Source organism: Salmo salar, chromosome ssa03, assembly GCF_905237065.1.
Source record: "Salmo salar chromosome ssa03, Ssal_v3.1, whole genome shotgun sequence".
Taxonomy (NCBI): domain Eukaryota; kingdom Metazoa; phylum Chordata; class Actinopteri; order Salmoniformes; family Salmonidae; genus Salmo; species Salmo salar.
Genome location: NC_059444.1, coordinates 33,474,247 through 33,487,721, shown reverse-complemented (window position 1 = coordinate 33,487,721; position 13,475 = coordinate 33,474,247). Strand labels below are relative to the sequence as shown.

General features: G+C 44.6%; 1 protein-coding gene across 13 annotated transcripts in view; it reads right to left on the bottom strand.

Annotated features, from left to right (window-relative positions):
• obscnb (obscurin, cytoskeletal calmodulin and titin-interacting RhoGEF b) overlaps window positions 1–13,475 on the bottom strand; it is a 116,408-nt gene that overhangs the window by 24,548 nt on the left and 78,385 nt on the right. For 12 of the 13 annotated variants that reach the window (XM_045714736.1, XM_045714737.1, XM_045714746.1 and 9 more), the window contains 7 exons: window positions 12,748–13,011; window positions 11,819–12,097; window positions 11,041–11,298; window positions 10,480–10,746; window positions 4,617–4,883; window positions 3,720–3,995; window positions 3,298–3,570 (listed from right to left, as the gene is read on the bottom strand). In XM_045714736.1, the coding sequence (XP_045570692.1) occupies window positions 3,298–3,570; window positions 3,720–3,995; window positions 4,617–4,883; window positions 10,480–10,746; window positions 11,041–11,298; window positions 11,819–12,097; window positions 12,748–13,011 (1,884 nt within the window). The remainder of the gene's footprint in view (window positions 1–3,297; window positions 3,571–3,719; window positions 3,996–4,616; window positions 4,884–10,479; window positions 10,747–11,040; window positions 11,299–11,818; window positions 12,098–12,747; window positions 13,012–13,475) is intronic. The other variant, XM_045714745.1, reaches the window with a different exon arrangement.

Below are 13,475 nucleotides of genomic sequence, written 5' to 3'. Positions count from 1 at the left end.
AACTTTTTTAAATCTATGTAATTGTAGGCATCATATCCAATCACCCATATATTTGGGGAAAACAATACTTAGGCTTCTGCTTCCAGTTTATACATACTATATACATTTTATAGACACAGTATATTGTACATTAGTTATCCTCTTTTATTTGGTTTTAGTCCCCCTTTGAGCTACCCTCAACCCCTCCCATTATCTCTGAAAACCATCCAGTTTCCTAATTGTTGTATAAATTCTGAATCATTCTCATAGTTTCAACAGATTGGAAATGAAAGATTACATTTTTTTACTAAGAGTATTATTATTATTATATTATTGATCGATTGACTATTGCTTTTCAAATCATCCAGCAGTGCTATCTGCAGAGTTAACTCCAGGTATATGTTGCAATTCTTCAGTCATTCCTGAACTTGCGACCAAAAACAAGCTACATATGAACAGTACCAAAACAAATAATCTAATGATTCTGTCTCTTCACAGCAACATCTGCGCAGAGCTAGAATGGTTGTATCCGCCATGTACATACCATTCTATTAGTTGGAAGAATTTTGTATAATAATCTTTATTGAAAAACTCTGTTTTGAATCTAGCGTTGTTTTGTGTGTCAGTTCATAAACCATGTGCCATGGAATCGGTACATTGAAAATCTCTTCCCAACTATTTTCCAACCTGTATGGTGCAGATGTAACTTTTTTGGGTCCTTAAATGAAACTGGTATACTTCTTATTTATCACAATTTTCTTTAACCAATTTTGGTCTTTAATACAGGGCCGGCAGACAAGTTCCTTACTTTCTACCCCTTCTACTTGCCTCTTCCATTTTTGCGGTAACGCTGCAATCAGTTGGTTATAATTTGGATAGAGCAGACATTTCCATATATTTTTGTTAGCTACATTTGTGACAACTCCACCAGTTCTATTAATGTTATAATTAACAAAGATTATTAAAAAAAATTCTCACTAAAATATATATATATATTTTAAATCAATTAGAATGTATGTTTGTGTTTAACCATAATATTTGTCGTAAAATTTGTTCTGTCTTTTCTGGTGGATTAAACAGAAGATGCAACCAGCTTTCTATGGCTTGTTTAAAAAAAATTGCGATATTCTGCAGATCATTTCATTTTAAATAACTGCAAGTGAGAGGATGTAATATGTAAAAAGGGAAAAAGACCATTTTTAATACTGGGTGAGTCATTTTTACTAATCTGATGGAAAACCAGTTTGGATTAAATACAATTTTTGTGTGACTGAAGCCTTTCGTGACAGGTTAAATGCTTGAATATTTATTCATTTCAGCCCTTTACATATTCATTATATACAGTACCAGTCAAAAGTTTGGACATCTACTCATTCTACTCACCAAACAAATTATTTTTGAAATTATAGGAACAAAAAAATTTCAACTTTATATGAAACATTAAGCCAGACAAAATTCAACTGGCCTATTTACAGTAGCAGTCAAAAGTTTGGACACACCTACTCATTCAAGGGTATTTCTTTATTTTTACTATTTTCTACATTGTAGAATAATAGTGAAAACATCTAAAATATGGAATAACACATATGGAATCATGTAGTAACCAAAAACGTGTTAAACAAATCAAAATACATTTCAGATTTTAGATTCTTCAAAGTAACCACCCTTTGCCTTTATGACAGCTTTGCACACTCTTGGCATTCTCTCAACCAGCTTCAACTGGAATTATTTTACAACAGTCTTGAAGGAGTTCCCACATATGCTGAGCACTTGTTCCTGCTTTTCCTTCACTCTGCGGTCCAACTCATACCAAACCATCTCAATTGGGTTGAGGTTGGATGATTGTGAAGGCCAGGTCATCTGATGCTGCACTCCATCACTCTCCATCTTGGTCAAATAGCCCCTACACAGCCTGGAGGTGTGTTGGGTCATTGTCCTGTTGAAAAACAAATGATAGTCCCACTATGCGAAAACAAGATGGGATGGCGTATCGCAGCAGAATGCTGTGGTAGCCATACTGGTTAAGTGTGCCTTGAATTCTAAATAAATCACAGATAGTGTCACCAGCAAAGAACCCCCACACCATCACAGCTCCTCTTCCATGCTTCACGGTGGGAACTACACATGCAGAGATCATTCATTCCCCTATTCTGCGTCTCACAAAGACACAGCGGTTGGAAGCAAAAATCTCAAATTTGGACTCATCAGACCAAAGAACAGATTTCCACCGGTCTAATGTCCATTGCTCGTGTTTCTTAGCAGAAGCAAGTCTCTAATTCTTATTGATGTCCTTTAGTAGTGGTTTCTTTGCAGCAATTCGACCATGAAGGCCTGATTCACACAGTCTCCTCTGAACAGTTGATGTTGAGATGTGTCTGCTTACTTGAACTCTGTGAAGAATTTATTTGGGCTGCAATCTGAGGTGCAGTTAACTCTAATGAATTTATCCTATGCAGCAGAGGTAACTCTGAGTCTTCCTTTCCTGTGACGGTCCTCATGAGAGCCAGTTTCATCATAGCGCTTGATGGTTTTTACGAATGCACTTGAAGAAACTTTCAAAGTTCTTGAAATATTCCTCAATGACTGACCTTCACATCTTAAAGTAATGATAGACTGTCGTTTCTCTTTGCTTATTTGAGCTGTTCTTTCCATAATATGGACTTGGTCTTTTACAAAATAGGGCTATCTTCTGTATACCACCCCACCTTGTCACAACACAACTGATTGACTCAAACGCTTTAGGAATGAAAGAAATGACACAAATTAACTTTTAACAAGGCACACCTGTTAATTGAAATGCATTCCAGGTGACTACCTCATAAAGCTGGTTGAAAGAACGCCAAGAGTGTGCAAAGCTGTCATCAAGGCAAAGGGTGGCTACTTCGAATAATCTGAAATATACAATATATTTAGATTTGTTAAGCACTTTTTTTACTACAAAATTCTATATGTGTGATTTCATAGCTCTGATGTCTTCACTATTATTCTACAATGTAGAAAATAGTAAAAATAAAGAAATACCCTTGAATGAGTAGGTGTGTCCAAACCTTTGACTGCTACTGTAAATAGGCCAGTTTAATTTTGTTTGGCTTGCCGTTTCATATAAAGTTAACATTTTTTTGTTCATATATTTTCAAAAAGAAGTTGTTTGGTGTAGGCAGAGCCATAAGTAAATAGGTGAACTGGGATAGTACAAAATAATTAATGAGGGTGATTTTTCCACAAATAGACAGGCATTTATCTTTCCATGGTAGCAAGATCTTACGTATTTTTGCTAACTTTCTATTCAAATGCATTGTAGTGAGAGCACACACTTACTGATGACAGTGAGCTTGGCCATGGAAATGGCGTCCCTGGCAGCGAAGGTGATCTCCTGTGGTGGCATGGCTGGGGCCTGTCTCAGCACCAGGTGGTAGGAGCAACCGTCAGCCTGCATGGCCCAGGTGTTATCATTCTTTAGCTCGGCTCCATTAGAGTACCAGGCTACCTCCGCCTCAGGCACAGGTTCAGTCAGCACGCAGCTGAACTCTACTTTCTCTCCCACCACAGCTACCTTATCCTCCAGACCGCTCACCACATCCAGCTGCCAGCCTACGCACACAAAAGCCACTTCATATCATATACGGCAGTTCTTCCTTATTTTCAGCTGTAGTATGTCACAGTATATTTCACAGTAAGACCAGGCCTTAGCAAAAACAATAACTAACTTACTGACAAACAAACATAAGGGGGTGAGAAACCTTTGACGTTGAGCATGGCGGAGGTCGTTGCGGTGCCAGCCTGGAAGGTCACTTTGCAGTTGTCCCCGACGTGCAGATCCTTTAGCAGCAGCAGGTGGCGGCGGCCACTCTCGAAGGACACAATCTCAGTGGTTGGCGAATCCTTCACCGGCTTGCCGTCAATGAGCCAGCAGCTGTCTTTGATCTCGCAACGAGAGATCGAGCACTCGAACAGGGCCTCGCCGCCGTCGATGGTGTCCATGTTCTCCAGGCCCTGGAGGATTTCAATGGGTTTAGCTATAGGGGAGAATGGAGAGCAGTGTTTACTGTAAGATAATAGCTTTAACTGAGAGGGCAGAATGTGTCATAAAACAAGCCTTTTCCCCACTGTTGGTGGGGATTTTATGTTCACGGGGGCCTATAGGACAAGTGGATGTTTTATTGCTAGACACTTGCTACTATTCAAGCTGAAACTCACAATGAAAACCTGCCAAGACATCATGAAATTACATAGTCTTCGGTAAGTTTTAGGTAGCTTTGTTTTGAACTTTCTGATATCCATTTTGACACTAAGGCCATTTTCCTGACCATGTGACCTGATCATGAGAATCTCTGAGCCCTAGTTGATCGCTATAACTAGGGCCCAGAGTTTTTCCTGATCAGGTCTCATGGTTTAGAAGCCATGCACATTTTTCATTTTGCTTTGCCTGGCTGGATTGATTGCAAAAGAGGGGTGGGGGAAAGATTGCATACATAAAACAATAATAAAATAATGATTAAAAAAAATGCCTGCTTGAAATTGCTATCTGCTAATCATAACAGAACACAACAATAAAAACAGCAGAAAGAAAGATAGTTTGAAGCTCATGGGGAGGGGAGGGTAGGTAGGTGCTCTTTCCTAAGAGAAGAGAAGCTCACCTTCCACCTCCAGCGAGGCGACCACGCAGGTCCCCTCTGTCTCACAGGAGTACGTCCCCCTGTCCTCAGTGGACACGCGGCTAATGTACAAGCGAGCCACGGTCCAGTCCTGCTCCACTACCACCCTCCTGCCGTCAGGCTGCAACGGCCGTCCGTTTCTTTTCCACTGGGCCTTGACCGGCCGGGAGTACTGGCAGATGAACTCAGCCGACTGGTCCTCAGCCACACGAAGGTCCTGCATCTCGCTCACCACCTCTACTGTGGGGTCTGAGAGTGGGGGCAGTGGTCAAGGGTCATATGACAAGGTCATCATGACTGACATGCACTCTCTCGACATGGCGAAGAACGACACCTGGGCTTTATAAACACCCCAGCACACCTTGGAGTATTTTGGTTTATTTTACTTTTAATTGAATTAACTTTATTTATCCCCAGTGGGGAAATTGTATACATTATAGATTTACTGGTGGTATCAGAGGTGGCTAAGTATTTTAATAATGTGCATAGAGTTGCCTTGATCCGCAATACATCTTATGGATGCAGCACTCAGTGCCCAAATACAGTATGTACTTAGATACAGAATGTGAATGTGTACACTGTGACAGTTGTTTTGTTACTCCAAACTGAAGGGGGAGGGAAAAGCCAAAATGTCTCAAGAGGCAGGAGGAGTTGGACACAACTACTGCCCACTAACCAACCAATGAGAAAGGGGAAATATGCCAATGGGTGGCTAGAGATGCCATACAGAGCAAAGGCAGGAAGGGTTAGAGAGTTTTAGTTTTAGGCAGGCTAGGGGCGGTGCATTGCAGGGTGGTGAGGCTAAGAGTAAATAAGGGAAATGGGCCGGCCAGGGTGGATGGATGGAGCAGCACTGCCCAACTACTGCTGCTTCTCTTTATACAGCAGCAAAGTTTGTTTACAGGTCAAATCTCTCCTACTGAAGCCACAGAACTACAAAGTCAAAGGCAAGCTTAGTTAAAATACTCTGTAAAATACTCAGTGCACACGTTGTCTTTTATTATTTTTGAACTACCCGTGTGCACACATTACTTCTTAACAGCAATCATACATCACACATACTGCCACAAAATTATTAAAACTACATCATATGCAATCTATTTCAATGTGAATATACTACACTAGGCAGATAAGATTTCAATAATTCTGAATAATATTATAGTGGATGCTTGCTGTACATTATGACTAAAATATACTGAACAAAAATATAACATATAATAATTTCTAAGATTTTACTGAGTGTCACGGTTGTCGTCGGTTAAGGAGGACCAAAACGCAGCAGGAATGTTGATGCTCATCTTGTGTATTTATTTACAAACTAAGTGAACACCAAAACAACAAAACGAACTTACGAACAACGAAACAGTCTTGAAAGGCACACTCAGCAAAACAAGAAACAATCTCCCACAATTACACAGACAAACACACCCAACTAATATAGGACTTCCAATCAAAGGCAACACCACACAGCTGCCTTCAATTGGAAGTCCACCCCAATTAACCAAACATAGACATACAACTAACTAGATCAACATAGAAATACGTAAACAAGGAACAGTGCCCAAAAACCCCGGAATACTTAAAATCAAATGCCCTTTTAGAAAAAACACCACCCCGAACCACATAAACCAAATACCCTCTGCCACGTCCTGACCAAACTATAATAACAATTAACCCTTATACTGGCCAGGACGTGACAGTACCCCCCCCCCCTAAAGGTGCTAACCCCGGAAGCACCTCAAAAATAACAACCCCCCCCAAAAAATCCCCCTAACTAAAGGGAGGGAAGGGAGGGTGGCTGCCGTCAACGACGGCACTGTGCTACACCCCCCCTCCCCAACCCACCTATATCTGGAGGTGGCTCTGGTTCTGGCAGTTCCGGGCAGACGACCCACCCCGGCAGCTCCGGGTAGACGGGCCACTCTGGCAGACCCGGAGGACCGTCGGGCCACTCTGGCAGACCCGGAAGACAGTCGGGCCACTCTGGCAGACCCGGAAGACAGTCGGGCCACTCTGGCAGACCCGGAAGACAGTCGGGCCACTCTGGCAGACCCGGAAGACAGTCGGGCCACTCTGGCAGACCCGGAAGACAGTCGGGCCACTCTGGCAGACCCGGAAGACAGTCGGGCCACTCTGGCAGACCCGGAAGACAGTCGGGCCACTCTGGCAGACCCGGAAGACAGTCGGGCCACTCTGGCAGACCCGGAAGACAGTCGGGCCACTCTGGCAGACCCGGAAGACAGTCGGGCCACTCTGGCAGACCCGGAAGACAGTCGGGGCAGTCTGGCATCGCCGGGCAGTCTGGCCACTCTGGCAGCTCCGGGCAGTCTGGCCACTCTGGCAGCTCCGGGCAGTCTGGCCACTCTGGCAGCTCCGGGCAGTCTGGCCACTCTGGCAGCTCCGGGCAGTCTGGCCACTCTGGCAGCTCCTGACTAGTGGGCGGTTCTGGCCACTCTGGCAGCTCCTGACTAGTGGGTGGTTCTGGCGACTCTTGACTGACGGGCGGTTCTGGCGACTCTTGACTGACGGGCAGTTCTGGCGACTCTTGACTGACGGGCAGTTCTGGCGACTCTTGACTGACGGGCAGTTCTGGCGACTCTTGACTGACGGGCAGTTCTGGCGACTCTTGACTGACGGGCAGTTCTGGCGACTCTTGACTGACGGGCAGTTCTAGCAACGTCGGACTGGGATGACGCACTTGAAGCCTGGTGCGTGGTGCTGGTACTGGACATACCAGACTGGGAACACGCACCTCCAGGCTAGTGCGGGGAGCGGGAACAGGACGAGTCGGACTGGGCTGACGCACTTCCGGGTCCGCACGAGAGACAGGAGCTGGAAACCCAGGGCTATGGAGGCGCACAGGCGGTCTTGATCTTACCTCCTGCACAACCCGTCCTGGCTGGATGGAACTAGTAGCCCTGTACGAGCGGGGTGCTTGTACAGGGCGGACTGGGCTGTGCAGGGGCCTGATGGTAGCCGTGCGTAGAGCGGGAGTTGGGTAGCCTGGTCCTCGGAGGCGTACCGGCGACCAAATGCGCTGCGCAGGCATCCTCCTACCAGGCTGGATGCCCGCTCTAGCACGGCACCTGCGAGGGGCTGGAATAACGCGCACCGGACTGTGCGTGCGTATGGGTGAGATGTTTCGCTGAGGAGCGCACTATGGCGCTCTCCACCTCATACGCTCCTCCATATAACCACGGGTAGCTGGCTTCCGGCTCTTCCTAGGCCTAGCCAAACTACCCGTGTGCCCCCCAAAATGTTTTTATTGGGGGTGCCTCTCGTGCTTCTCCCTCAGCGCGTCCAAGGCCTCGTACCTCCGCCTCTCTGCCTTGGCTGCCTCAATTTCCTCTCGTGGGCGACGGTACTCCCCAGCCTGGTGCCAAGGTCCAGCCCCATCCAGAACTTCCTCCCAGGTCCATCTCTCCCGCCAATCCAACTCAAAATCCCTTTTCCTCTGCTGCTTGGTCCTTAGTTGGTGGTGGGAGATTCTGTCACGGTTGTCGTCGGTTAAGGAGGACCAAAACGCAGCAGGAATGTTGATGCTCATCTTGTGTATTTATTTACAAACTAAGTGAACACCAAAACAACAAAACGAACTTACGAACAACGAAACAGTCTTGAAAGGCACACTCAGCAAAACAAGAAACAATCTCCCACAATTACACAGACAAACACACCCAACTAATATAGGACTTCCAATCAAAGGCAACACCACACAGCTGCCTTCAATTGGAAGTCCACCCCAATTAACCAAACATAGACATACAACTAACTAGATCAACATAGATATACGTAAACAAGGAACAGTGCCCAAAAACCCCGGAATACTTAAATCAAATGCCCTTTTAGAAAAAACACCACCCCGAATCACATAAACCAAATACCCTCTGCCACGTCCTGACCAAACTACAATAACAATTAACCCTTATACTGGCCAGGACGTGACACTGAGTTAAAGTTCATATATGGAAATCAGTCAATTGAAATAAATTCATTAGGCCCTAATCTATTGATTTCACATGACTGGGCAGGGGCGCAGCCATGGGTGGGCCTAGGGGGGCATAGGCCCACCCACTTGGGAGCCAGGCCCACCCACTGAGGAGCCAGGCCTAGCCGATCAGAATGAGTTTTTCCCCACAAAAAGGCTTTATTATAGACAGAAATCCCAGGGGTGAAGAAACTGGATGTGGAGGTCCTGGGCTGGTTTGGTTACACGTGGTCTGTGGTTGTGAGGCCGGTTGGACGTACTGCCAAATTCTCTAAAACAACGTTGGAGGCGGATTGAACACTGAATTCTCTGGCAACAGCTCTGGTGGACATTCCTGCAGTCAGCATGCTACCTGCACGTTCCCACAAAACTTCAGCCCTCCTTGGCATTGTGTTGTGTAAGAAAACTAGACATTTTAGAGTGGCCTTTATTTTCCCCAGCACAAGGTGCACCTGTGTAATGATCATGAGGTTTAATCAGCTTCTTGATATACCACACCTGTCAGGTGGATGGATTATCGTGGCAAAGGAGAAATGCTCACCAACAGGGATATAAACATTCTTGTGTACAACATTTGAGAGAAAAAAACTTTTTGTGCGTATAGAACATTTCTGTGATCTTTTCTTTCATCTCATGAAACATGGGACCAACACTTCATATGTTGCATACGTTGCATTTATACTTTTGTTCAGTGTGTCCACCAGTCCTACTCTATTCCGATTACTGTAGATACTGTGTATCTGTAAACCACAACTGTTAGGTGCCATTTGCCATTATTAGCTAAAAGTATAGCTACACAATTGAACTGAGGGTGTGAATCCTCATTGACTAGCATAGCTCTTGCTGCATATCACTAAGAAACTGGTGGAAACCTCATCTGTGCCGTACCATCCGGTATGTTTTGGTCTCATCAAAAGTACACAGCATGAAAACTCTCATTCTAACTCTATTAGTGAAATTACTCAAATGTATGCATGCATGGATGAGGAACAAAAAGTCATTACCTACTGATCTAGTCATTCCCACTACTGAGGAGTTTTGAACTCTTTTGAGAACGCCTACATAAAACTGTCAAGAATAACATTAGCCTTGCACAAAACGTGTGAAAAGAGTAGACATTCTTAGTGTACTACCAATGCGGTTTCCTAATGTATAGCTGTAATTGATTGAAATTGCTCTGGTGGTCACTCTGAAAAATAAATAAATATTAGAATTTAAAATTGTATCTAATCACAATTTTCAGTGTGGATTTTTTATAGAGGAAAAAGTATACCAAAAGTATAACAAAAATGTTTCATTGACAGTTCCCCAGTGTGTGTGAATAATCAGCATTGATGCTTTGCGATAATAAAGATTACTTTGACCTTGACCTGTCTCATTCCTCATTTAAACTTTGACTTTAAGTAGGCTAGCATTCTTACACACTTCATTGTGTTATTTATTCCCTACACATTCCATGATACAATCTATAGTTTGTTCAGCTGATGTGACATAATGCGTGAAAAATGCAAATGGAATTTGTGCCACAAATGCTTAAATGTTAGCATGTGGAAACGGTGCCAGGGAAACTAAACTAAAGCATGGATTACTGTCATACCATGCTTATAGGGTAAGGAAACCAACGTGTCACTTTGTAATTTGGTGAACTCTCCCTTTAACCATATGTATTCCATCAAGACTGGAAACTTCAAAATGACATCCTACAACTGATCATCTTTAACTTGCTGACATAACATACTTGTTGAAACCACAATGACTATCTAAAACCGTTAGGAATTCATTCCTTCATCCTTGAGAAAAGAAAAGACCATACAGAAATGAACCCTCTCAGAGACAGATGGTGTAGTGACATTATACCTTGCACTGCCACTGACGCCGTGGTGAGCTGGTCTCCAGCATCACAGGTGTAGTAGCCGTTGTCCTCTGGCTCCAGGTTGCGAATGTGGAGCTCCTGAACGCAGCCCTCCTGCCTCATCTCGTACTTCTTACCAGCCTGGAGGACTGCGCCTCCCTTCCTCCACTCCACGTGAGTGCCCGCCTTGGAGAGCTCACAGTGCAGAGTGATATCATCACCCTCCTGGGCTTCCTGGTTCTTCAGCTCCTTCTGAAAGAATGCCGGGGCACCTGGTGGAAGTAAGAGACATGACATATGTGTTGGACAGAGGACGTAAAGTAGTGTAGGTGACAGTAGCCGGCGTGGACAGTGTAAGATGGCTCTGTTAGTGTATGTTGATGGAAGACTGGGTGCATGGTAGTTTGTAGAGGGCAAAACAGTCAAGAAGAGTATTGTGGGGGAACTCATCCTGAGTTTATCTTGATCCAGAGCATTCACTGTGAGGATTGGGCTGGTAACTATTTTGTGGTATTAGATGCAGTGTTGAGGGTCCAAACTTTTATAGTGCCGGCATCATTCTTTACCTTCCACAATCAAGGTGACGGTGCACTGTGCATCCCCGGTATCGCAGCAGTAAGTTCCAGAGTCCTCCATCTCCAGGTTGTGGATGCGCAGCTGCAGGAGAGCTCCGTTCTTCCGCAGGTCGTACTTGAGTCCTGCTTTGATGGCCACATCATTCCTGCTCCAGGTGACGGTGGCCGTGGGGTCGGAGACAGTGCAGGACAGGGTGACTGTCTCACCCTCCAAGGCCACTGTATCGTGAGGCTTCTCAAGGATTAAGGCTGTAGATATGGGAAATCCCATGCTAAGTACAGTGTAATGCACTTTGAGTGTCAAGTGTCATATGTCAAACTTGTATGGTTTTTATATGTGCAGTATTTAATGTCTCTTTTTCCACAGGTCTACAATCTCTTGTATGAACTTACAGTAGCATGCCAATGATAACCACAAAGACTATGTCCATTAAGCATGCATCACTTAATTGATAGTCAAATTGATACTGAAGTCAGCAGAGTGATATGTTTATATCAGCGACAAACGTCTTGTTGTCAACTTCATTTTATAGTATCTTTAAAGACAGATATGCTATAAAAAGAAAAGCCAGGAGGATGACCAACACATGTCTAAAGAAAGGCTAGGATGGAATGGATGATGCCGCACAGCAGATGAACAAAGGGTGTTCTAACGTGCCAAGACAAAGCTGTTTGATGGAAGATAGAGATGGAGAGATGGAGATGGAGAGATGGAGATGGGTGAGGACTAGGAGGCCATCTTTAACATCTCCGTTAACATCTCTATTACCTTTGGGCTTCTCTTCCACCAGTAGGCAAGCAACGGTCTTCTCCTCGCCCACCACAAACGCCACGTCCCCTGAGTCATCGGGGGTGACCATCTGTAGTGTCAGCCGGTGTACCCGGCCCTGGCAGGTCATCTGGTTCAGGTCGTTGTTCTGGAGGAGGTTATCGCCCAGCCACCACTCTCCGTTGGTCACGCCCTCCTGGGACAACTCACACGCAAAGACCGCATTCTGCCCGGTGGTCACTGTGATGTCGTGCAGCTCCCGAGTGATGCGTACAGACTCTGGAGGTGAATGAATGTGATGATGGGGGAGTGAGAGATCTAAAGGTTCCCAGGGTCAGGGTTTCCCAGGGGATTCATTAAGGTGAAACACTCAGGCATTAGAGCACCACCATTGGTATCCTGATTTAAAAGTGAGATCTAAAGAGGATGGACAATTGCACTCCAGGAGACACCAGTTCATGGAGTTTCAATTAAAGAGTACAATATTACACAAAAACACATTTTCACTTCCAACGTGATGGCTAACGTGTAGGAAGGTAGACATAAGTACAAAAAATTATCTCTGACAAAATACATAGTATAGGTCTGAATATGACAGCAAAACCAACAAAAATGCATACTGCAGTCCCCAACATGGCAAATAGATTGCGGTTCAAATGTAAAAACACATTGATTATGAAACCTATATTTCATGATCAACTACAATTTTATTGTTACCCCTACAACTACGTGAAATAATAGATAACGTGTTTACTCACAGATTACACTTAAAAAACTGGTTACAACAAGTTTGGCTACAACAATATCCAAGTAAAAGAACATTAAGAAGGAAGTTCTTAGTATGTTGGCACACATAATGACAGCAGAGGATAATGTAGAGTGACAGCAAACCAGTAGAGACAGACATGAATACAGCCACGTTTCATTACCTTTGACTGTCAGGGTGGCTGTGCTCTGCTTATCCCCGGTATCGCAGGTGTACTCTCCAGCATCTTCAACCTTTAACTTGTGAACCATCAGGATGTAGGTAGAACCTGTGTGCTCCATGGAATACTTCTCCCCCTGGGTGAGGAGCACAGAGCCCCTTCTCCAGGTCACCTTGCCATCAGCACTGATCTCACAGGTCAGGGAAACACTGCCTCCCTCCACTGCTTCCTGGCTCTCCAGCTCCTTCTTGAACACCACAGGGGCCCCTGCCGGGACACAGCAAGATAGATACAGACCGCCACAAGATTAGGATGGATGGAGACGTTAAACTGTTTAGGGAGTGGACACGGACGGGACGGACATTCAATCACATCCAATATCTTGAAAGGAAACATTCAATGCAACATTTAAAAGCATTTGCTAGAAAAACGTTTATCCACTATAGGTTTCAAATAGCATAGGTCTCAAAGGACAAAAACAGCGAGATTTATTGTTTCTTGCCATTTTGTAATGTGAGTGAAATGAACAAGTGGCCTACCAATAGCATGCACCGCTATACCAATCGATGTCCACAACAAGATGACCACGAATTGAGAGATCCAGAATGAGTTGCTAGATCAAATCCCCGAGCTGACAAGGTAAAAATCTGTCGTTCTGCCCCTGAACAAGGCAGTTAACCCACTGTTCCTAGGCCGTCATTGTAAATAAGAATTTGTTCTTAACTGACTTG